Raw genomic sequence first — 26,024 nt, forward strand, 5'->3', positions numbered from 1 at the left:
TCCATGTCCAAGTGGCAAGCAGTGACAAGTGGTGTTTCTCAGGGGTTGGTTGTGGGACTGGTACTGTTTACTATCTTTGTTGGTGACATGGATGTTGGGATTGAGCGCAGCCTCAACAAGTTTGCTGACAACACCAACCTGTGTGGAGCGATCGACATTCTGGAGGGAAGGGATACCATCCAGAGGGACCTGGACATCCAGAGGCTTGAGAGATGGGCCTGTGCAAACCTTATGAAGTTCAACATGGCCAACTGCAAGGTCATGCATGTGGGCTGGGGCAATCCCAAGCACAAATACAGGTTGCGCGAGGAATTGATTGAGAGCAGCCCTGAGGAGAAGGACTTGGGGGTTTAGTGGATGAGAAGCTCAACATGAGCCAGCCATGTGCACTCACAGCCCAGAAGGCCAACTGTATCCTGAGCTGCATCATAAGAAGAGTGGCCAGCAGGGCAAGGGAGGTGATTCTGCCCCTCTGCTCCACTCTTGTGAGACCCCACCTGGAATATTGCATCCAGCTCTGGAGCCCTCACATAAGAAGGATATGGACCTGTTGAAGTGGGTCCAGAGGAGGGCCACAAAGATGATCAGAGGTCTGGAGCACCTCTCCTATGAAGACAGGCTGAGAGAGTTGGGGTTGTTCAGCCTGGAGAAGAGAAGGCTCTGGGGAGACCTTATAGCAACTGTCCAGTATCTGAAGGGGGCCTACAAAAAAGCTGGAGCAAGACTTTTTACAAGGGCACATAGTGATAGGATGAGGGGTAATGGCTTCAAACTGGAAGAAGATATATTTATATTAGATATTAGCAAGAAATTTTTCACTACGAGGGTGGTGAGGCACTGGAATAAACTGCCCAGGGAAGTTGTGGAGGCCCCATCCCTGAAGGTGTTCAAGCACAGCTTGGATGTGGCTTTGAGCAACCTGGTCTAGTGGGAGGTGTCCCTGCCCATGGCAGGGGGATTGGAACTAGATGATCTTTAAGGTCCTTTCCAACCTAAACCATTCTATGATGATTCTATGATTATGCCACATCTTTGCTCGCATCATTTCTGATGTGTGCACCTGGTGCAAGTGTGTTATGCATTACAGCTGTCCTGGTCTGCAATGTCAGGTAGCAAAAGTGACATTCTTAGTTCTTTTCAGGAAGTAGGACATATGGTACGTATTTGCTGAGCAACATAATTGCATCTTCACTGGTTATCTCAGGTATATCCAAAGGAATTGAGCTGTACTTCAGAAATAAAACCCTGGAGAAATGTAGTAAACACATTCTCTCTGAATGTGTTAGTCCACATTCCTTTTCTGTATAATTCCATAGATGTTGAAAAGCTTTTTTCTCCTTTGCCTCGAAATCTAGTTAAATACCAAATGATGTATACATGCATCCTATTAACATGCCATATTATTTAATAAAGAAGATGACTTTGGTCTATGACCTACCTTTCAGAATCCACAATGTGTTTTTCCAAAACTAGTTCACAGTTTGTGTTTGTACACATCCAGATACATTGCTGTGTAAATCTAATCAGCTGCTGGTATTTCTCTTTTAAGAATACTAACCATGCCAAGTGTGCTAGAAGACTGATTTCAAGTTCCTCCTTCCTTTAAGAATACAGTCATAGCATAGATGGAAGATTCTAAGCAGAAAACTCCTAGTATAAAATCCTCATTTTCTGGGAACAGAATGCAGGCTTTCACTCTGAAAGCCCAAATTATAGACTGTTTTTTCAGATAGTTTTAAAATGTTTAAAACTGATGATATAAACAGAAATGGCAGGAACATGAAAATGTCAAGGTACTAACAGAAATAGCAGAAGATGCTACAGGCAAGGTTATTGTACCATGTGTGGTAATTATCAGTTAATTCAGCAGTTCCCTGGGAGTTCATATATATAATTACAACTTTTGGCTGTACGTTCATTAAAACTGGATAGGCAATCTCTAATTCTAAAAGCTTCAGCTCATACTATCTGCAGCAGATTCATATCATCTTTGTTACCAGCACAACCAGTATGTGTGGCTTACACATACAGTAGCACGATGAATCATAGACTCACAGACTCATTTGGGTTGGAAGGGACCTTCAAAGATCACATAGTCCAACCCCTCTGCAATGGGCAGAGGCATATTTCACTAGATCAGGTTGCTCAATGTCCCATCCAACCTGGCCTTGAGCACTTCCAATGATGGGGCAGCCACAACTTCTCTGGGAAACCTGTTCCAGAGTCTCACCAAAAAAAAAACTTTTTCCTTATATTCAATCAAAATCTACCCTCTTTCAGTTTAAAATAATTATCCCTTGTCATATCACTATACGCCCTTGAAAAAAGTCTTTCTCCATCTCTCTTATAAGCCTTCTTTATAGATTGAGAGGCCTTATAGATAAGGTCTTCCAGGACCTTTGACTTCTCCAGGCTGAACAACCACAACTCTCTCAGCCTGTCCTCATAAGAGAGGTGTTTCAGTCTTCTGGTCATTTTCATGGCTCTCCTCTGGTCCCACTCTAACAGGTTCATGTCTTGTGCTGAGGATACCAGAGCTGGATGAAGTACTCCAGGTGGGGTCTAACCAGAGTGGAGTAGAGGGGGAGAATCACCTCCCTCAACCTGCTGGCTATGCTTCTTTTAATGCTGCCCAGGATATGGTTGGCCCTCTGGGCTGGAAGTGCACATGGCCAGCTCACATCAAATTTTTCATCTACCAATATCCCCGGATCCTTCTCAGAAGGACTGGCTTCAATCCATTTATCCCACAGTCTGTACTCATACTGGAGATTGCGCCAACCCAGGTGCAGGACTTTGCACTTGTCCTTTTCGAACTTCATGAGGTTCACATGGGCCCACTCCTGCAGGCTGCCAGGGTCCTTCTACATGGCATCCCTTACCTTCACAAATCAACTGCTCCACTCAGCTTGGTGTCACACGGGTGCTGAGGGTGCAGTCAATCCTGCCAGCTCTCATTAATGAAGACATTGAAAAGTACCAATCCCCTGAGCGAGACCACTTGTTCCTGATCTCCATTTAGACACTGAGCCATTGAAACAACTCTGGGGGTCCGGACACCCATCCAGTTCCTTGTCCATCAAATTGTCTACCCATCAAACCCGTATCTGTCCAATTTAGCAATAAGGATATTGTGTGGTAATTTGTCAAAGTCTTTGCAGAAGTCAAGTTAGATGACATCAGTTTCTTTTCCCTTATCCATAAACACAGTCACTTCATCGTAGAAGGCCACCAGATTACTCAGGGAACTATGGACTTTATGAAGTCCATAAAGCTTTACTTTTAATTTCAGATAATATAATGATGGAAAGCAGAAATAATCCCATTTTGGGGGGGAAACAAAATGAAGAAAAGCAGGACGTGGCTAAGCCTGCATCAGAGTTGCATGGGAAGAATGTTCTTTCTGAGCCCTCACATGAAAACTGATGAGCCTACAGCATACCACACTGGCATCAGCTAAACTGATCATCATGTTTCCAGTTCATCCATTTGGTGAACTTCACTTAATTGCATTACATGTTAAACAGCAGGCATTCCCAACTCAGAGTAATGTTCTTTAGTGATGCAATTGTGCCTTGTTCATGCTATTCTTAGGCAAAGCCATCAGGTGTTTGATGCCCGGGAAGCTCTGATAATTGGAGTAGCTACAGGGCTTGCTTTCAAGTCTTGTAGTATGTGCGTATGCCAGGGCTACCGGCAGTATCGGCTTTTCATCGTTATGACTCAGGCCTACCAGGAGGTGAGGTTTTTTTCTATTCTGGACAACTTATGAACTCAAAAGAATTAGCAGTGGAACTAACAAGCCCGGAGCAGCTCTCCAATTAAATTCCGTAGAGGGGTGGGAAAGTGATACATGTATAAGTTCTAGCTGGATCATGTGGATCTCTCAGCAGCTGTCATTGTTGTCCCTAATCTTTGTGAAATATTTCCTTCTAACTCCATCTTTTTGAAGATTGGAACTTCATCCAGTCAACAAGTAAACCTTTGTACTTTGTACCTTTTGTGGTACAATTAATTGAACAGTGATGTTCACAGAATCACAAAGTCACAGGCCAGCCCAGGTTGGAGGGGACATGGAAAGATTGTCTTGTCCAGCCTTTCACGGGAGAGGGATCCTAGATGAGATTTTGTTATTTGTTAGTGGTAGAAAGTCCCAAAGAATTCCTGGTACAATGGAAAGCAAAGCATTCCTTGTAGTGGTGAAGAGGTTCAGTTTCTGTCAGATCCTGACTCTGATTTAAAATCAGTTTTCTTTTGAACAGAAATCTGATTCTTGGAGCAACGTAAATAAAAATATGGAGAGATTTCTTAGTATGGAGATCTGTGTGGTAGCTATCTGCTCCTGTCATTAAAGACGAGGATGGAAATTAGTTGCTACTTTGCACAATATTGTGGAATAGCTTGAAGGGTTTGCCACAAGGACCTAGCTCAATTGCCTGAAATATGTTCTTGGAAATGTTTCTTCTTTTGCATTGTATTTGATAATCCCTACATTGTGCATCTTACAGTAAAGTCTCATATCTGTCACACAAAGCACATGAAAATAAGATGTTTGTTTCTGATCCTGCAGCACCTGTGTGGTACACCAGAAGAAAACAGCAAGAACCGTGAACATATGAGAGGTAAGCGTCTTCTTATGAGTATGATCAGTACAAATGGCTCTTATTGTGTGCCCCAAACTCATCATGTTAAGGGATAACCAACTTTTGCTGAAAGAAACAAAATAGTTTGTCTCCAAAGAAAGCAAAGTTAGAAGCAACTTCTTTAATTCTATTACAAAATACCAACTGATTGCAAATTCATCAGGTTAGTTTTACTTATTTAAGGTAAAAGTCTTGTATGCATCAAGGAAAGACACACCATCTGTGTTCCATAAATCACTGCCTTGACTATGCCCTTGATTAATTCAGACCTTGGTCTATTTGCCTGTCTAGACCTTGTGTGGGGAGAACAGCCTTTGCTGTGCTGATGACAGGAAGGTTCAGTTTCAGGTAAGAAGAGATTTCCCACAACATGGGTTTTGTTTATGGTTACAAAAATAGACTAATTGCTTCGTTTGATACACTTTTTAATGTGGCTTAAAAAACCTGATTCTTATGTAGGAGCTGGACTGAATACAGGACCAGAAGGAGATCATAGTCTGTTTTTCAGCTCTCCTACCTTTGAAAGTCATTTATAGCCTTATGTCTAGTGAGAGGGAAGAAAGCTTACTTTCCCTATAGGCTGAATCAAATAGGCATTAAACATGATTCCTCTGCAGCTTTTGAAAGTGTAGTCTCCATGCATATTCTGTTCCTACCAAGCTAATAGATTTGAGTGGGGTTTTTTTGAAGGCTTTGTGTAATTTCATTGATTGTGGCCCTCTGTGCAGACTGCTTTGCAATTGAAAGCTCTGTGGAGCATATGGCATCTGCTGACCAAATGGTGCCGTTTGCTAACTTATAATTCTGCAAAATCAGCTTTCCAAGAGGGCAAATTCAAAATACAGAAGTCACTAACAAATACTTTTCTCCTGCCTCCTTCTTCTGCATTGTACAATATCAAATGCAGTGAATTGCATAAAATGAGAAATGGTTCCCCACATCTTCCATCCACTTCCCTACCAGTTATGCTACATCCAACCCTCTCCCACCAATGTATCCACTAATCCAGCATGCTTTGCTGTTGCCATGTAGCTTTTGCAATGTCCCCCACAAGACTGCACAATCCATGTGTTGTCTAATGCCCTGGATCAGAGCAGGGTTGCATTTGAACACACGGAAAACAGGCAGTGGTGAGAGTCATCTCTACTGAGGCATGTTCCCTGGCACAACCTGTAGAAGTGGCAATTGTCTTGGCAGCTTCAGCCCCATTGACAAAGGACTAGGAGGGCTTTAGCTCATACTGACCCTATGTTCACCACCAAAACCACAGCAGGTGACCACATTAACCAGCCAGGAAGCACTGAAGAAGCCTGAGAAAGGCAACCCTAGCAACTGTTTCTTCTACTCTGTGGTTTTGTATTTGTGCATTTTAAGTGCTTTCAAAAGGATAGATGGGATGGAAAATATTTTTATTATTTTTATTTAAAAAAAAAGAAGCTAAAAAAGGCATTTCTGCCTTTCTGTAACATATTCTCCATGAAATGGAAAATTTCGCCACAATTCGTAGCCCACCCAGGCATAGGAACTGTGATAGCAAATCACAATTCAAGACCTTTTCTAAAAGCTTCTTTTAGCTTTAGACCTTGCTTCTAAAAGCAGTTCTCAAATCATTATGGACACTAACCCCACACTAATATAAATAACTCATGGTTGAATATTCATCTGCCAGCTCACAGTTCTGTGTGCCTGGTGTAACATTTAATGAAATTCACAAAACAGTGCCACAAAGGTGTGAAAAACAATCAAAAAGCCGGAGTGCAGAACAGAAATGGTAATGTTCTAGGCTGGAACATTCATAATTTTCTCATTATTTTATATTTTGGAGGTTGAATGAATTTTTACCATGTGCACACTCTTAAAAGGTCAGTGCACATAAAAAAAATTGCTATATTTTTTAAATGAAAAAAAATCTTTGCTCTTTTTCCAGATGATCAAAGGGAGGAAGATAGAAAGGCAGGGATCCTTTGGAAGTTACACTTCAGGTTTATGAATATCTTTTTTCACAGAAATGTGGTATAAAAGTGCATGAGCACCTAGTTCCAACTAATCTTAATAATAACAATTTCTAATTAAAATTAGTCTTTGATGAAACATGACCTCCTAATAAATGAGAGTACATCACTTAATGATTTCTGCTGTTTAAAACATAAAAAAAAACCCAAGACCAAAACCCCTCCCTACAAAACCATTCCCCAAAATACACTGATTTCTTGTTGAATGCTGCCAACTTTATCCTCCCCACTGTCTTTATTGGCTAGCTCTCTAAGACAAAACTGCTCAGAATTATTTACCATAATTTCAGCTATAGTGATAGCTCTGATATGTTGGAGTGTTTACTTGGAGACAAAAATTAGCTTGAAATGGTCTTTCTGATTACCTTAAAACATGGTGGAATTAATCTGATGAATCATCTCATCCTAATGACTACATCTAAAAGGACCTTATAGATTGCAATCTAAAAATTTCTATTTTTCTCCAACAATTACAAGAAAAAAAAAGAAAAAAATAACGCACTCAAATAAACAAAACCCAACACCTTCTCTCCTCCCCCTCAAAAAAAGAAACCAAAGAAGCCTGAACAACCACTGGATCTTGTGCTTTAAATGTTAGTATGGACTGTGCCCTCGACTCAGTCTGTCAAGACCATGAATGGACATCACCTTAAAGAGGCTTTATATTCCTTAACCAACTTACTAACCTCTGATTTTTCACTTTGACCTTCTTCCAAAAGTCTCCACGACTTCTCCAGGCTGAACAACCACAACTCTCTCAGCCTGTCCTCATAAGAGAGGTGTTTCAGTCTTCTGGTCATTTTCATGGCTCTCCTCTGGTCCCACTCTAACAGGTTCATGTCTTGTGCTGAGGATACCAGAGCTGGATGAAGTACTCCAGGTGGGGTCTAACCAGAGTGGAGTAGAGGGGGAGAATCACCTCCCTCAACCTGCTGGCTATGCTTCTTTTAATGCTGCCCAGGATATGGTTGGCCCTCTGGGCTGGAAGTGCACATGGCCAGCTCACATCAAATTTTTCATCTACCAATATCCCCGGATCCTTCTCAGAAGGACTGGCTTCAATCCATTTATCCCACAGTCTGTACTCATACTGGAGATTGCGCCAACCCAGGTGCAGGACTTTGCACTTGTCCTTTTCGAACTTCATGAGGTTCACATGGGCCCACTCCTGCAGGCTGCCAGGGTCCTTCTACATGGCATCCCTTACCTTCACAAATCAACTGCTCCACTCAGCTTGGTGTCACACGGGTGCTGAGGGTGCAGTCAATCCTGCCAGCTCTCATTAATGAAGACATTGAAAAGTACCAATCCCCTGAGCGAGACCACTTGTTCCTGATCTCCATTTAGACACTGAGCCATTGAAACAACTCTTTGGGTGCAGCAATCCAGCCAGTTCCTTGTCCATCAAATTGTCTACCCATCAAACCCGTATCTGTCCAATTTAGCAATAAGGATATTGTGTGGTAATTTGTCAAAGTCTTTGCAGAAGTCAAGTTAGATGACATCAGTTTCTTTTCCCTTATCCATAAACACAGTCACTTCATCGTAGAAGGCCACCAGATTACTCAGGGAACTATGGACTTTATGAAGTCCATAAAGCTTTACTTTTAATTTCAGATAATATAATGATGGAAAGCAGAAATAATCCCATTTTGGGGGGGAAACAAAATGAAGAAAAGCAGGACGTGGCTAAGCCTGCATCAGAGTTGCATGGGAAGAATGTTCTTTCTGAGCCCTCACATGAAAACTGATGAGCCTACAGCATACCACACTGGCATCAGCTAAACTGATCATCATGTTTCCAGTTCATCCATTTGGTGAACTTCACTTAATTGCATTACATGTTAAACAGCAGGCATTCCCAACTCAGAGTAATGTTCTTTAGTGATGCAATTGTGCCTTGTTCATGCTATTCTTAGGCAAAGCCATCAGGTGTTTGATGCCCGGGAAGCTCTGATAATTGGAGTAGCTACAGGGCTTGCTTTCAAGTCTTGTAGTATGTGCGTATGCCAGGGCTACCGGCAGTATCGGCTTTTCATCGTTATGACTCAGGCCTACCAGGAGGTGAGGTTTTTTTCTATTCTGGACAACTTATGAACTCAAAAGAATTAGCAGTGGAACTAACAAGCCCGGAGCAGCTCTCCAATTAAATTCCGTAGAGGGGTGGGAAAGTGATACATGTATAAGTTCTAGCTGGATCATGTGGATCTCTCAGCAGCTGTCATTGTTGTCCCTAATCTTTGTGAAATATTTCCTTCTAACTCCATCTTTTTGAAGATTGGAACTTCATCCAGTCAACAAGTAAACCTTTGTACTTTGTACCTTTTGTGGTACAATTAATTGAACAGTGATGTTCACAGAATCACAAAGTCACAGGCCAGCCCAGGTTGGAGGGGACATGGAAAGATTGTCTTGTCCAGCCTTTCACGGGAGAGGGATCCTAGATGAGATTTTGTTATTTGTTAGTGGTAGAAAGTCCCAAAGAATTCCTGGTACAATGGAAAGCAAAGCATTCCTTGTAGTGGTGAAGAGGTTCAGTTTCTGTCAGATCCTGACTCTGATTTAAAATCAGTTTTCTTTTGAACAGAAATCTGATTCTTGGAGCAACGTAAATAAAAATATGGAGAGATTTCTTAGTATGGAGATCTGTGTGGTAGCTATCTGCTCCTGTCATTAAAGACGAGGATGGAAATTAGTTGCTACTTTGCACAATATTGTGGAATAGCTTGAAGGGTTTGCCACAAGGACCTAGCTCAATTGCCTGAAATATGTTCTTGGAAATGTTTCTTCTTTTGCATTGTATTTGATAATCCCTACATTGTGCATCTTACAGTAAAGTCTCATATCTGTCACACAAAGCACATGAAAATAAGATGTTTGTTTCTGATCCTGCAGCACCTGTGTGGTACACCAGAAGAAAACAGCAAGAACCGTGAACATATGAGAGGTAAGCGTCTTCTTATGAGTATGATCAGTACAAATGGCTCTTATTGTGTGCCCCAAACTCATCATGTTAAGGGATAACCAACTTTTGCTGAAAGAAACAAAATAGTTTGTCTCCAAAGAAAGCAAAGTTAGAAGCAACTTCTTTAATTCTATTACAAAATACCAACTGATTGCAAATTCATCAGGTTAGTTTTACTTATTTAAGGTAAAAGTCTTGTATGCATCAAGGAAAGACACACCATCTGTGTTCCATAAATCACTGCCTTGACTATGCCCTTGATTAATTCAGACCTTGGTCTATTTGCCTGTCTAGACCTTGTGTGGGGAGAACAGCCTTTGCTGTGCTGATGACAGGAAGGTTCAGTTTCAGGTAAGAAGAGATTTCCCACAACATGGGTTTTGTTTATGGTTACAAAAATAGACTAATTGCTTCGTTTGATACACTTTTTAATGTGGCTTAAAAAACCTGATTCTTATGTAGGAGCTGGACTGAATACAGGACCAGAAGGAGATCATAGTCTGTTTTTCAGCTCTCCTACCTTTGAAAGTCATTTATAGCCTTATGTCTAGTGAGAGGGAAGAAAGCTTACTTTCCCTATAGGCTGAATCAAATAGGCATTAAACATGATTCCTCTGCAGCTTTTGAAAGTGTAGTCTCCATGCATATTCTGTTCCTACCAAGCTAATAGATTTGAGTGGGGTTTTTTTGAAGGCTTTGTGTAATTTCATTGATTGTGGCCCTCTGTGCAGACTGCTTTGCAATTGAAAGCTCTGTGGAGCATATGGCATCTGCTGACCAAATGGTGCCGTTTGCTAACTTATAATTCTGCAAAATCAGCTTTCCAAGAGGGCAAATTCAAAATACAGAAGTCACTAACAAATACTTTTCTCCTGCCTCCTTCTTCTGCATTGTACAATATCAAATGCAGTGAATTGCATAAAATGAGAAATGGTTCCCCACATCTTCCATCCACTTCCCTACCAGTTATGCTACATCCAACCCTCTCCCACCAATGTATCCACTAATCCAGCATGCTTTGCTGTTGCCATGTAGCTTTTGCAATGTCCCCCACAAGACTGCACAATCCATGTGTTGTCTAATGCCCTGGATCAGAGCAGGGTTGCATTTGAACACACGGAAAACAGGCAGTGGTGAGAGTCATCTCTACTGAGGCATGTTCCCTGGCACAACCTGTAGAAGTGGCAATTGTCTTGGCAGCTTCAGCCCCATTGACAAAGGACTAGGAGGGCTTTAGCTCATACTGACCCTATGTTCACCACCAAAACCACAGCAGGTGACCACATTAACCAGCCAGGAAGCACTGAAGAAGCCTGAGAAAGGCAACCCTAGCAACTGTTTCTTCTACTCTGTGGTTTTGTATTTGTGCATTTTAAGTGCTTTCAAAAGGATAGATGGGATGGAAAATATTTTTATTATTTTTATTTAAAAAAAAAGAAGCTAAAAAAGGCATTTCTGCCTTTCTGTAACATATTCTCCATGAAATGGAAAATTTCGCCACAATTCGTAGCCCACCCAGGCATAGGAACTGTGATAGCAAATCACAATTCAAGACCTTTTCTAAAAGCTTCTTTTAGCTTTAGACCTTGCTTCTAAAAGCAGTTCTCAAATCATTATGGACACTAACCCCACACTAATATAAATAACTCATGGTTGAATATTCATCTGCCAGCTCACAGTTCTGTGTGCCTGGTGTAACATTTAATGAAATTCACAAAACAGTGCCACAAAGGTGTGAAAAACAATCAAAAAGCCGGAGTGCAGAACAGAAATGGTAATGTTCTAGGCTGGAACATTCATAATTTTCTCATTATTTTATATTTTGGAGGTTGAATGAATTTTTACCATGTGCACACTCTTAAAAGGTCAGTGCACATAAAAAAAATTGCTATATTTTTTAAATGAAAAAAAATCTTTGCTCTTTTTCCAGATGATCAAAGGGAGGAAGATAGAAAGGCAGGGATCCTTTGGAAGTTACACTTCAGGTTTATGAATATCTTTTTTCACAGAAATGTGGTATAAAAGTGCATGAGCACCTAGTTCCAACTAATCTTAATAATAACAATTTCTAATTAAAATTAGTCTTTGATGAAACATGACCTCCTAATAAATGAGAGTACATCACTTAATGATTTCTGCTGTTTAAAACATAAAAAAAAACCCAAGACCAAAACCCCTCCCTACAAAACCATTCCCCAAAATACACTGATTTCTTGTTGAATGCTGCCAACTTTATCCTCCCCACTGTCTTTATTGGCTAGCTCTCTAAGACAAAACTGCTCAGAATTATTTACCATAATTTCAGCTATAGTGATAGCTCTGATATGTTGGAGTGTTTACTTGGAGACAAAAATTAGCTTGAAATGGTCTTTCTGATTACCTTAAAACATGGTGGAATTAATCTGATGAATCATCTCATCCTAATGACTACATCTAAAAGGACCTTATAGATTGCAATCTAAAAATTTCTATTTTTCTCCAACAATTACAAGAAAAAAAAAGAAAAAAATAACGCACTCAAATAAACAAAACCCAACACCTTCTCTCCTCCCCCTCAAAAAAAGAAACCAAAGAAGCCTGAACAACCACTGGATCTTGTGCTTTAAATGTTAGTATGGACTGTGCCCTCGACTCAGTCTGTCAAGACCATGAATGGACATCACCTTAAAGAGGCTTTATATTCCTTAACCAACTTACTAACCTCTGATTTTTCACTTTGACCTTCTTCCAAAAGTCTCCACCCTATGGCAAGAATGACTGCGCAGGATGTGTTAGCTCACACTACCCTAAACTGATGCTGCCTGAAGAAAGTGTTGATTAGTACAAACATGCCCGTCCGCACTGCTTTTGGAGCACAAACTGGCATCTCTGCACGGCATTGCACCGTGGTGCTTTACCTTCCCACCCACCTGGCACTACTCTCTACATCGCTGCAGCACAGCACTGCGTTGTGTCGTGGGGGGGCTTCCTCTGGCCACAGGCTTTTTCTGCTCCTATAAACAACAGAGTAAGGGATGCTAAAATGTATTGTCATCCCTCTGGTGGCTGTTGTGAAACTAAACACATTTTGAATATAAAACCCACTATCAAATATTCATTATTTTTAATGACTGCAAAATAGTAATGTACTAAGTAACACATTTAAGCAGAAGAAAATGTAGTAAATTAAATACTAATGATCTGTATGCCTGAGTTAAAGCTACAGGTGCAATATTTGCGTTACCTTGATTTTGACAAGGTCCATAGTGCATTCTTCAAATTCTGATTATTAATAGCACCTTATAATACATCTAGCAAATTAAAATGCAGAAAATGCTCATGGTGCATTAGTTATGCCCATTGGTTTGCAAATTTCATCTCTTATTATTGGGAAGAGTAGAAGACTGAGTTACAGCTGTTGTGGCTTATGATGATGATGATGACAACGACAGTGACTGATGGTATTATGTGCCTTCACAGATATGTGTGAAATCCATGTTGAGGGCACTGGGTGAGTTTGATTCTTCAGAGTGAGAAACAGTCATCGTGGGCTACATGTGTGATTTTGTTGGATACGCTGAATTTCAAACTGACTAGAGATACTCTGAGAGTTCATAATTTAAGTACAAATGCACCCAGATTAAATGTAATCCTAGACTACACTTCTTCAAATGCAGCTTTTCAAAGATATGCAAAAACACTCTAAAAGGCATGAAATTCTGCAGTTGAATTAACTGGCATCGCAAGCAGAGAGATGTTTTGTTTCAGTGGAGTTTTCTGGGTGTTACAATTTGGGAAGTCTACTGAGACAAGTTATTCACAATGGTTCTTCAGCCCACAGATGTTCTGAAACAGGATCTGTGATTCACCAAACCCTTCAAGGAGCCAGGCTTCTCCTCCTCCTCTTTCTATATATGAATGAGATTCTCGGGGAATCTAGCAACTGGGCAGCTAAGGCTCCCATGCTCCAACTGCATTGAACTGTGCTCAGTCCTGCTGCGTAACACTTCTCACTTAAGTAAATTGTGAGCACGTGTGCGCAAAGGCTTAACAATATATTTCCTGGTTCAACATCAGATGAGAATCATATCTCAAAGGGGCAAAGTTGTTTTGTGAAATCGGATTTTGGTGGTGGATTAGGTTAATATTTAGTAAATTTGTTTAGAAATGTGTTTATCACTGTGAAACGTTGATTGACTCATAAAGACTAGCAGCTTTACTTGACATTGCTAGCTCTGCCATTTTTGTGTTTATCGTGCCAGTCAGATAACTTATTTCCTTAAAAAATTAAAAATAAAAAAAAAAAAAATAATCACTCATTGCTAGTGGAGAAAGTAAATATTACCCAAAGTCGAGACTTGTCAATCATGGCTTCATTTATGATAAATACTCATGTTAACTGGACATGAATCCTCCTTTAAAAGCAGTAATTTGGTGAACTGAACAGGATTGCAGGGCTGATAGGTATTGCAGACATCCTGTCAGGTTACAGATGTAGGAAAGCTCACTCTCAATGCCTCTTATCTGGACAGTGCAGCTTTCAGAGGCATTTGTGCCTTCTGGACACAGAGACATAAAATTGCATAAATAACTCCAGCTTCACTGCTCCGAGGTAGACTAAGGAGATTAATGGACTTTTTAAAAAGGAAAACTGACTGACTGCTTTTTTATGAGAAAAGAAAATTGATTCTTTCCCTGCAAATTAAAAGAAAATAAAAGAACAAGAGAAACTCTGTAACTACGTTAGTTATGTTAATTCAATCACGTCTTAAAACATGAATGTTGACTCTGCTTGTTAGGCATATGGATATAGGGCAATTATTTTTCTCTCTTGCCTACATAAAGGGATCTGTTTTACGCTACAGAAAAGTTGTGTAGATCCTAAAAGACTATTTTGGGACATACAAGCCAAGAATTTCACAGCAGGCTAGCAGTCTCCTGGCTTAATATCCCGACAGCATATGGAAGTAGTATAGTTTGTACAAGGTGACAATAATCTCATTGGCAACAAGAGAACAAGAACAAAGCAAAGTGTTTAGTCCAAGTGATCTGTCTTGTCCCTCGTCAGGCAGCAGGGCAGATTTCAAGGCTTTATTCAAATTGTTGTTTCTCGGTGAATTTCCGTCAGTTAGAATCTTCTGGGTTTAAGTGACCATGTTCCACTCTCAAAATACATGAATGCAGCAAATTCTCCTTTAAGCCTAGTTTTCCCAAATCTACCTGACATTAACAGACTAAGTCTATGCATTACCCTGTGCCAGTTTCCCACCTGGCAGCTGTATACCAACACCCCTCCATCCTGATCTGAGATCTCTGCTCATAACATGCACAGTGAAGGGCATCTGTAAATAACAAAGTGCAACAAGTGATCTGCACACGATCATATGATGTCTGGTGAAAATAAATTATGAGAAAAAATACAGATTCTTTCAGCCAGATATTGTTCTTAATTATATTTATAATTTTACCACTTCATGCACATACAAAATACATCAAACTCATAATGAAAAGAAGCAGACAATGCCCCCCCCGAAATATACAAAGAAGCATTTTAAATAACATTGTCTGTGTACGAGCACATTTGTGCGTATCCTTCCAAAACACATTGTCACTTTTCCTCTTCTTCCATAGATGTCATAGCACTCTTTGAACAAGACTTTGTAGTTCTGAATTCTCACAGGCATTGCAACCATGAAAGCAGCAAGGTGTGAGCTAGAAATTTAAATTTTAAAAGGTAAATAAAAATTTAATGCAATTCTCCACATGTAACCACTAAAGGGATGTGGAGCTAAAAATACAGACTTTCGTATTAAATTAGGAATCTTAATTTGCATATCACGTAATTTCCACCTGAAATCTCAGAGAATGAGACATATTTGTTCCATCAGGCTGAGATGCTGTTATTCTTTTCTAATAGGCCATTAATGTTACATTTGGCAGTAGGTACTAGCAAATGAATCAGAAAAAGTAAAATATAACTCCCATTATTGTTGAAAAGAAGTGGACTCCACAGTTCATCAGACAAGGATCTCAGTGGAGTTTTAACAGTTTTCCATCAAGGATGCCAGCGGGGATTATATGGGGGATTAAGTATAAATCAGGGATGCTTGTTCTGTGTATGTTCTCTCTGCCACAGCCTACAGTGCTAGCACTTTCCATATAACTGTAAATAAACAGAGGATCCTAACTGCAGCTAAGTTCCATTAAACTGCCACAGAAAAGTGAATTTATCCAGTCTCCTGTATCAGAAGAAAGTTTGCAACTGCGTGAATTCATGCAAGGCTGTGCACAGCGTCTGGTCCGGTCTCTTAGACAGGCAATCTCACTAAATGAAGTACAAACCCTCAGATAAATGGATTTCCTTAACACAACTGGCTGACAGAAAGATTTATCTGCTGTTATACCAACACAAGGTGAAACTCTGTTTTCGTCATACTCCAGTTGCTGACAGTGTGGCCACGGGCTCCTTTCAAACACCGTGACAGTCTCTGTTCCCAGAGCAGCACAGCAAAGCTCGCCGGTCCTGCCAGCAACTGCGAGATCTCTCACACACAACCTGTTTGGAAAATGCTGGGTGAGCATTGATTGCTGCGTTTGTTAGCACAGCAAACCTAGCAAATCTCTGTTATCCAGGCTGTTAATTCCCACTAAGTTAAATACTGTTTCCTGATTGGAAGTCGAAGCTCAACATGAACCTCTTTGTGGCTGATGACTCCCTTGTATATTTTCTTGGTGGCATCAAAATCTGTTTCAGCTTGGCTATTTCCCCTATTGGCATGGTCTCATTTGAGGAGATAACTCATTTGTGACTCATTTGTATTTGTAACTTTCCTATCTTCTTTTTTTTTTAACTTCTGATTAAAAAAAAACCAAATTCCAATTCATATTGTAATACCAGATTTCTCAAGTAGTGAAATGCTATTTTTTCTGCATTTTCTGCATCTGGTTTCCTGTACTTACAGAAAGATCTTTTTTGGGTTTTTTTGTTTGTTTAGTTGGTTGGTTTGGTTTGTTTTTTTTTCATTTAGTAAGTCTTGAAAGACCTAGATTCTAAGTGACTTAGTTCTTTGATCTCTCCTGCTATCCCTCACAAGAGCAGCAAAGCAGCCCTTTTGACCAGAGATCACATATCAGGACAAGATTTACCTGGACCAGACCCTGAAAATATAGAAACACAGCTGTGTAACGCTGTTCTTGTTTTTAATCTGCATCCTAACTTTTTATGACTGCATTTTACCCCAAAAGCGTGTTAACAACATAAAATATTACTTTATATACTGTCTTTCCAGCATAAATGACTTCCAACACTGCCTTCCAAACCTGTGGATTTAGCACATGGAGACTAGAAGTGTATACTGAAAACAAACCAGCTGTGGATCTGGGTAATACCTCTTCGCTTTACACGTTTCTTCAGAAAATAGATGAGCGGATCGGATTTTGCTTTGTTTTGCCACAAGAGGGCAGTCCCTTAATTCTTGTCATTACTAAGGCAATATCCGTTACTAGAGACAGATAGACTCGCTTTCTATCTAAACCATCATTCCAACTTTTTATATAGATGAGTTGAATAATTTCATTGTTTGTGTTCTCAGCATGCATTTGACTTACATCAAGTTACTAGAAAATATTATTTAGCTGTGAGAGCACACTGTGCTTCATAAATGACTGGTAAGACAAAAAATGGTGGGAAGTAAATAGGATTTCCCTTTGTTACCTTTATAAATAGCAGTACACTGTATCAACACAACTCATTGTTCTCAGGGATAAACTCAGACAGGTCACAATCAAAAGATCTTAAGACGTGCAGCTTTCAGAAGCATGAGAAATTTGTGAAACGAAGAAAAGATACGTGTTACATTTTTCATCTGCTTGTGAATGCTTAGCTACTTGACTTTGCTTAAATATGCCATCATATGCAACAATATACAGCGCAAGCATGGTCCGCACAGGAAACTGATTCAAGCACTCAAAGTCTGAAGATTGTCACGTCCTCCCTAATGCAAAACTCTGATTGCATTGACCTACTTAGAAACAGATAGTAAAGAAGATTTTGTTTAAAATGCTTCTAAACAGTCATCATGAGTGTACAGTATAATTTACCATAACATTTTTGTTTTCAGTCCCGATATTTTATATATATAAACCTGTATCATTTACCAAAACCAAGACTGACTTCTCCCTCTTACTCAAGTCCAAATAAAATTTCAACCAGAAATGGTAGACGGATTTTTGTCCATCAAGAGTCAGCTATGTTCCTGGGCAAGCGGTAATGCTCTGGCCTGATCCTTGCCTTCTTCTCCTGAGGGTTGGCATATTTCCACTTGGATGGAGACATTTTCAGCTTTTTTCTCTTCTTATCTGTACACCACACTTTTTCACAGTATTCCTCCACCCTCTGGAAGTTGCTATAACCTATTAGTTGAAGAAATTCCTTGTACCATGGCTTTGACGCCTGAGGTATACTGCTCTGCATTGGGCATGGCATTTTGTGAGGTATCTCCTCTTCATAGTCCTTATTGAACATTTCATCTACACGTTCTTCCTCAACTATTTCCAAGGTGATTTTCCTGACAGTGTGAACAATGCTGTGTTCCACCGTCTGACAAAAATAGGTCCCTGCATCCAGCCGATGCAGCTTCAGGAATAAGAGGCCAAGGTCCATTTTGATTATTCTTTCATCTGTCTTCACCTAAAAACCAAATTGATGCAGTTATAGAGCACAGGCCTTTACTATTACATTAAATCAGTGCATGAAAATAGTCAGAAGGCTGGAACATCTCTCCTGTGAAAAAAAGGCTGAGAGCTGTGATTGTTCAGCCTGGAGAAAAGAAGGCTCCAGGGAGACCTTATTGCAGCCTTTCAATATATAAAGGGGGCCTATAAGAAAGATGGAGAGACTTTTTACCAGGGCCTGTAGTGATAAGACAAGGGATAATGATTTTAAACTGAAAGAGGGTAGATTTTGATTGGATGTTAGGAAGAAATGTTTTACGCTGAGTGTGGTAAGACACTGGAACGGGTTTTCAAGACAAGTTGTGTCTGTCCCATCACTGGAAGTGTTCAAGGTCAGGTTGGATGGAACTTTGAGCAACCTGATGTAGTGAAAGATGTCTCTGCCCATGGCAGAGGTGTTGGACTAAATGATCTTTGAAGGTTCAACCCAAACCATTCTGTGATTCTATGATGATACTATTCTACTTCTCTCTGCTTGTAATTGTCTTTTTCTATTGACTATATAATGAAAATGAAATAACTTTCAGGAGGAAACATTAAAATAAATTCATCCTAGTAGTATAAAGACATACTGGAAGGTTAGAGTCTCATCAAATTTACACTCCTGGCATCCAGTATCTGAGCTACTGTATCTAATGGGATGTGCATATAATAGGGCGTCCTCCCTCCCTCACAGTTCATTAGCTTTTGTTAAATACGTGATTAATAGTTATATTGTAAGAAAGATTATGTATAGATAGGGATCTTCCAGCTAAATACATGAGGAAATAGCAAGTGTGATAATCCATGTAGAAATCTGGAACTTGGACAAAACTTCAGGCAAAATGTGCCTGAAGTGGGGATGCCATTCATCTTGTTTAATTTTAGATATTTAAAGCAGAGTGTGGCATCCTTGGTTGTTTTTTTTATTCATTGGTTTACTAGTCATTTTTTACCTGATCAAATTAAGCTGTCTAGTTAAGCATGAGGTGATACCACTGGCTATAACTGCTACACCATCTAGTCTGCCTTCAAAGGCAGCCTACATCACCTAGCTTCCAGGTTGATCTCTGTATTATAAATGTCCACACTTACTGTCAGATGAGCCCCACTCCAGAGATCTCCAGATGCCTATGGCTGAGCTGGGGTCTCACATCTGCAGTAGAACCTGGTTGCTAGGCAGTAAGGCAACCGTCCTTATCCTTTGGTGGTCTGAGGCTTTTCTACCTATGTCCTTCCACGTACTAAGTGGTGATAGCTACAGGGATATGTATCAGAGAAGTATGAGGTATTGAGGAATAAATCTAGTAACACTTATGAAGCACTTTCATAACAGGGAAATATATGTATAAGAAGCAGAGAATCCACCAATACACATTTTCAGAAGGTTCTGTCATGAAATAAAGAATGAATAGATGTTAAACTAGACTAACATTGGGAGTAATATGTACACATTTCACCTCTGCAATGACATACCAAAAGAAGTGTTGGATTTTCTTTTGGTTTAAGATCTTAAATCAAGTTTCACTACATTTCTAACATCTGTGTTCAAGATGCTGAATACAAACACCAGATGAAATTCTTAGGTCTATTAATTCAAGAGAGCAGATGAACATTATGATTTTCCCTTACATCCATGTACATTTCAGCAACTGCTGACAGGCCTTTCTGTGAAGATGTAAAATTTCTAAGCACGGGCTTTTTTAGTTAAAAGTTTAGGCTCTAAGAATATTTACCTCTTCCTTCTTAGCTTCATGCGCTCGCTGGACAAACCATATTACTTTTGCTTGTAAGGTCCGAGGGGTGCACTCCAGAAGGGTGCTGTTGTACTCTATTCCATAAACAAGTCGCTCCTCAGTCTTCTCCAGGACTTCACCTGGAAGGAAAAGAAATGTTTTAAAAATATGTGTTACAGCCACTACTTGTTACACTCCGTATCAGAGTATATTTAATTTTCAGAGTTAAGTTCAATTCAGATCCAACCAGATAGTGAACTGAAAAGTAGTGTCTGGTGGAGGTCTGACCTGCTGAATGAATCTTCCCATCATCTCAGACTCTCACAGGGTCTGGCCATAAGATAAATGGACCAAACTGTGCCATGATTCAGTTAAGATTATACACAGAGAAACAGATCTCAGCTTTTCACACTGCTAGTTGCTTGTGCCTGGTTCTTATGAACAGTTCATCAATTTCATTTTCACTCAGTGAAACTAGAGGATTCAATACATGCTTAAATATAATAAATAATTAAATATTTTTAGGGATAAAAATGAGAGCACATAGACTTTTGCAGAATGAAACTCGTAAAAACTGTAAATACCCTAACAAATATTATACTTGTTCATGTTATACACATGTAAAATGAATGTATAGTTTTGGCTCAGGTGCTAGTAAAGACAAGGTGAATAAAATTAATCAAAACTTAATTCTGTTTTTCCATCCAACAAACGGAAGATAAGCTAGATGTTACGCTGGAGGAGACCACTTGCCTCATTAATTAAATCATTTTATTCCAGAGCAGTAAGAAAGATTCTTGAGATGAAGCAGTTTTATATCCTAAAAAATACAGGATTTTATATCATTGTGATTTCTCTGTTGCATTTCAAATTTACTTTGAAATTAGTATTTCATATTGGAATATACTTTTCCAAAATCTACTATATCCTCCAATGGCCTCCAATTTTAATGAAGCTTTCTCTGGTAAAATATCTATCTAATATTTAATATTTAAAATACCTTTTCTCTGACTATCTATCTGAAAAAAAAAAACAAAACACCCAAACAACTTTTCTATTTGATTTTTTTCTTCTGTAAATGTATTGGGTGTTATCCGGCAAAACACTGAGGATGTCCAGGCAACTGCTTTTGTTCTGTTTTGCCTTTCCCAACCTCGGTCTTTGAAATCTTCACTTCCCAAGGTTTGGACAACAGCATTAGACACAACAATCTAATTTTTTTAGCGCAAATCTTGGTAATGATCATAAATACACATTTGTGTTCTGACATGTCATTGCCCATGTCTGTGCTATGGAGCTCCTTCAATTTTGGCTGAGTGTCCTGGCAGTATTTCATACACATTTCAGGATGCAGCCCTGATGTTTCTTATCCTTGCCCCATCTTTCCACTTGCATTTCTGTTGGAAGCCTTTGAGCTGCATTAGCCACATCTCTTGTCTGAATGACAGGGCTGCAGGACTACATGAACGCTATGGGATGAACCTGACCTACCATCGAAACAAAGTCATTCTTAGACCTGGATGACATGGGCTCATCCCCACGGCTCTCATAGTTTATTACAATTCCTTATTATAGGAATAAGCCAGTAAAAAACCTCAGGTGAGATCATGGTCTGGCTCACACTCTTGGCAAAGTCTGTGCTCTTTGCTCCAGGCATTTGCTAGCAATTTGTAAATGTGTGAGTAGATTACCAATGAACTGCTGGCCAAAGCACTGCTGCGCTGCATTTCCGTGTCGAACATCTTGTCTGCGGAAACGTCTGGAGGGGAAAAAAATTGAATTGTTTGAGATAACATGTTTGGCTTACAAATTGTTTGGTTTATGCTAAAGTGGCATTAATTAAAAACATAAGGAGCTAAATCCTGATTCCTAAAAACGTAGCACTGTTGTGAGAAGTACTCATTTATGCATCGGTGTTTTCTCTCCACCCAACCTGTTGGAAATTGCATGTCTGAAAAGAAGAAACAGACTTGTCCAGGGAAGAGGCACAACTATATGTCCAGTTTATACACAACTACACCAATGTTATAGGTACTAAACCAAAATCCTGTGAACCAACTGGGCAACATTCAGCGCTAGGACGAGTCAAAGGGACCTTTAGCCTGTCTTTGGGTTCTCGCTCTCTGGAAGCCAAGGAAATTTTCTTTTTTTGGTATAGAACAGTTTGCCATGTATGTGAATGTTCTTTTATCCTTCGCTCTCATGTTATTTTTTTCATTTGGGAATCCCAAAGCGCAGATCAAATACTTTATGTTATTACATCTGTGTAGCAAACAGTTGTTGAGCTCATTTTTCTCAATAGGGAAACTGACACATTCATGACTTGCCAACGCCTAGAAATTGAGCTAGTGGCAGAGCTGTGGTCAGAACCTGGGAGCCCTGGGCTGCGACCTGGAAAAAATTCAATTACTTTTGAGAGAAAAATTGTTGTGAGTTTTGGGCTTTGGAGTTTTTATATACATTTACAGAAAAATAATGAAAATCGTAATTGTATGGTGCATTCCCAGAAGAATTGTGCTTTTCTTTGGCAATTTTTTGCTCTGAGTATCCTGATAAATAATATTAAGATTGCTTACTAGGGAAACAAAAGAGCCTCTTGGAATGCCATATGTTGCCAGATGTAGTATTTTCAATGTCGTGAAATTTAGTTATATTAAGGATACGTCTCTTAAATTTGCATAAAGAGCCAATCTACACAGTATTACCAATGCCATACATAGCAGGTTAACAGAAATATGCAATGCAGCAAATCTTACACAGCAGGTATGTGTACAGTATAAATCATACACTATAGAAACAAGCAAAGCCAAGCAGTTTTGTTATTATTTGCATGTAAATGCAAAGTCATATAATGCTTTTCTCTAGCACTATGTGAATACATAAGGCAGAATTTTATTTGACACAAATTGAATTTATTGAAACTATATAGATTTATACTAGTTAAAGGTCTTGACCATGGATGTTACTCATCACATTTCTAAACTGGCAGTAGACAGCGATTGTTTTCTGAGTTCTGTCACCATATGGAATTCTGATCCAGTGGTGCTGCTGGACCAACAGGACAGCTTTAACCTTTGCTGATATTCAGAGCAGCAGAGCCGATGTTTTGGCATTGTTGTTTCAGGGGAACCTGCAAATTCAGTGGGGACTACATTAGGCCTTTTAGGCAGAAGCACTGAAAATACACGCATGTCGTCAAATGGAAGCTGAGATTCTCAGATAGCAACAGGGCTTTATCAGGCACTGGGAGGTCTCATCGTAATGTATAGATGCTGCAGCCCTGGTTACTGATAACTCTGCAAAGTGTTAGTGCTGAATAATGCTGCCACCAACTTTGCATAGCCGTATGTGCAGATTACTCAGAAGAGACATTCTCTTGCACAAATATAAATAAATACTATAGACATTAGCCTTGAGAGAAAACAAAGAAGAAAACACCGCTGCTGTCAGGCCCAGCAGCCCTATCTAGCGGGAACTGCACAGTTAGCAGACGTGTACTATTTCCTCTTCAGTTCCCGAAGATTATTGCAGAGCTAAAAAAATCCTGGTCCTGTAAGATAGGATATTTCTCCAGTTGTTAGAACCATTCAAGAAAAAGAAATGTTTGTTTGATGGAATTTTGCTGTTGTGAGTGTGAAGACCGAGGAAGACACATTTCCTCTGCCTTCACTTACCACTTTTCTTGAAGAAAAGGAAAAAATGGGGAGAGGAGCTGAAAGAGAGGGAGATGCTGGGAGATAAACTTATTTCACAAATACTGACATAAGCCTGGTATTTGCTATTTTTTCTTAATAATAATTTCACACAGAATTCCATTAATAATAGAATACCAGACAATTCCTGAGATAAACTACTATCAGGAACAATTTTCCATGACTAGCAAATGTACTGAATATATGGAAGTGTCTTTTGCAATCTAGAACTTCATTAATTTAGATTTCAGTCTGTAACTATATGCTTTCAGGAACTTAGTAAAAATGATCTGCAGGAAAGCAATGCAGCCACCATCATCATCATCATCATCATCACCATCACCATCACCCTCATCCTCATGTTTCTTTATTCTTTCCCAGGGATAGATGAGGCAAAGTCGAAAAGCCTCAGGGAGAAAAGCCATCATTGCAGTTTGCGTAAGTAAATCAGTAGACCGGGTTTGGCTTTGCCCAACCACGTGTTACAACAGAGGGACATTTGGGTTAGCACTGGGATCCAGCTGGAAGGCGGTCAGCCCCTTAGCCCCGCCCACTGCCCCGCCCCGCGGCCGCCCTCCGTGGCGCCCCCTAGCGGGAGATCGCCGTCACTGCATGTCCGCCACCCCCCTCCAGACTGGGCACCCAGCCGCAGGCACGAAGGAGGGTCAGGAGGCTTTGCAGGGAAAAAAACCATAGATTTTGGAAAAAAACCCATCTGTTTGGAGCTCCCTTGCTAACCATGAGAGATGAAGTGTGTGTGTGTGTGTTTGCTGGTGGAGTGGGTGATGGAGAAAGATGCCAGAGAGGGAGAGGAGGCAGGAGCAAGCGCAACTGTCAGCTTCTTAAAATTAGCTAAGGAATCATAGGGTAACAGACCTACCCAAGCTGAAAGAGATTTTTAAATTACTTCAGCTCTTTTGCAGCCTAGACGGTGAGCTGGCACAGCAAAGAATCTCACTTGTAGAATTTAGTGCTTGTTTAGATAAAAATTGAACCTGCCTAAATCAGATTGCAGAGGTAATAGTGAACTAAAGCATTTCTTTAAGTCCTGGAACCTCTCTGCTTTCCCAAGTACACTTCATGGAATTTGAACACAATATAATTTCCTTCTGACATCTTAAGTATTTGCAGTATGCAGGAGCCGTACAACTGTGACGACAATGACATTGTAGTGGGCTGCACCGCCAGCATCAAGATATGGGATTTGGGGCTCAGTTTTTATCTCTCCTTATTTAAATCCTATACCTGTTAATTCTCCAGGCTATGCTTTTACAAGGAATTTTAATATAGGCATTCACAATTCAACAAATTAGTACCAGCTGTCAAGCAGAGTGTGTTTTATATTTATGCTGCAGTTCTCTCTGTATTTTCTACGTGCTTTACTTTACAGTGTTTCTATTTCATGTTTCTCTAAACACTTCTCATACCATGGAGGCATTGGGATCTAAAGCAGAGATCATCTGAATCAAAGTGGGGAGGGCACACAGTACATCCCTGCTTTGGTTCAACTCTTCACCAGTAAGACTGAAATTAAAGAGAGCTCTTAGCTGTCCTCTTACTAGGTGGGATGCTCTTACAAGTCAAAAGCCCACCTAAATGTACTGTGTGAGGGCCACATTTGAGCACACAGAGGTGGTATTAAAACCAACAGTAGCGTGCTGTATTGTAAGGCACAGCTCCGTGACTCCTGATGAAGCGAGGGCTGTGAGGAACGGGGGGAACAAGTGCTCTCCAATGCCCATTATACTCATATTGCTTGTGTTACCCTGTACAGCTTAAGCAGAAATCTAGAGCCCTGAGACAAGGCCAACTCAAGATGTGTATGCTCTGGGACATAGCATGACTGGTATCTGCAGCCCAGGGCAGCCACAGCAGGGTTATTGCCTGCTCAGGGTCGCTTGGTATCAGAAAACTCCATGTTGTCTACTGAGATCTGCCTTTTCCAGCAGTGCTCTCCACCCGGTACCAGTGGGAGGGAACTTAAAACAACTTCCATACACATGTCCTGAGTAGCTCTCCCTGCGTCTCCGTGTATCACACAGTTAGTGTAAGTTCATAAGTTTAAAATGCTCTGAGCTTCAGCTATGAGCTAAAGCGAACAAAGCAAATGCCATCCTTCACTCTCAACATTATTAGCTCTTGCTGTCTGTTTCCCAAACTCTTATACATAAAACAAGTTTTGCGGTCTTCAAGAACATTCAATTGAGTGTAAATCCCTTCTCCACTGCTGCAGTGTTTATCTTAAGAGAAGGAGGGTGATAACAACAGTATTTTCTTCTTTTAGA

The 26,024-nt window shown here is 40.1% G+C and overlaps 1 protein-coding gene across 1 annotated transcript in view; it reads right to left on the reverse strand.

Moving 5' to 3' along the window:
• Positions 1 to 17,583: 17,583 nt before the first annotated feature.
• SEMA3E (sema domain, immunoglobulin domain (Ig), short basic domain, secreted, (semaphorin) 3E) overlaps positions 17,584 to 26,024 on the reverse strand; it is a 145,217-nt gene continuing 136,776 nt past the window's right edge. Inside the window, exons 15-17 of the mRNA XM_009882929.1 lie at positions 21,739 to 21,806; positions 20,048 to 20,187; positions 17,584 to 18,288 (exon numbers count right to left, since the gene is read on the reverse strand). Of these exons, the coding sequence (XP_009881231.1) occupies positions 17,836 to 18,288; positions 20,048 to 20,187; positions 21,739 to 21,806 (661 nt within the window). The 3' untranslated portion in view covers positions 17,584 to 17,835. The remainder of the gene's footprint in view (positions 18,289 to 20,047; positions 20,188 to 21,738; positions 21,807 to 26,024) is intronic.

This window comes from Charadrius vociferus, unplaced genomic scaffold, assembly GCF_000708025.1.
Source record: "Charadrius vociferus isolate BGI_N301 unplaced genomic scaffold, ASM70802v2 scaffold32, whole genome shotgun sequence".
Taxonomy (NCBI): Eukaryota; Metazoa; Chordata; class Aves; order Charadriiformes; family Charadriidae; genus Charadrius; species Charadrius vociferus.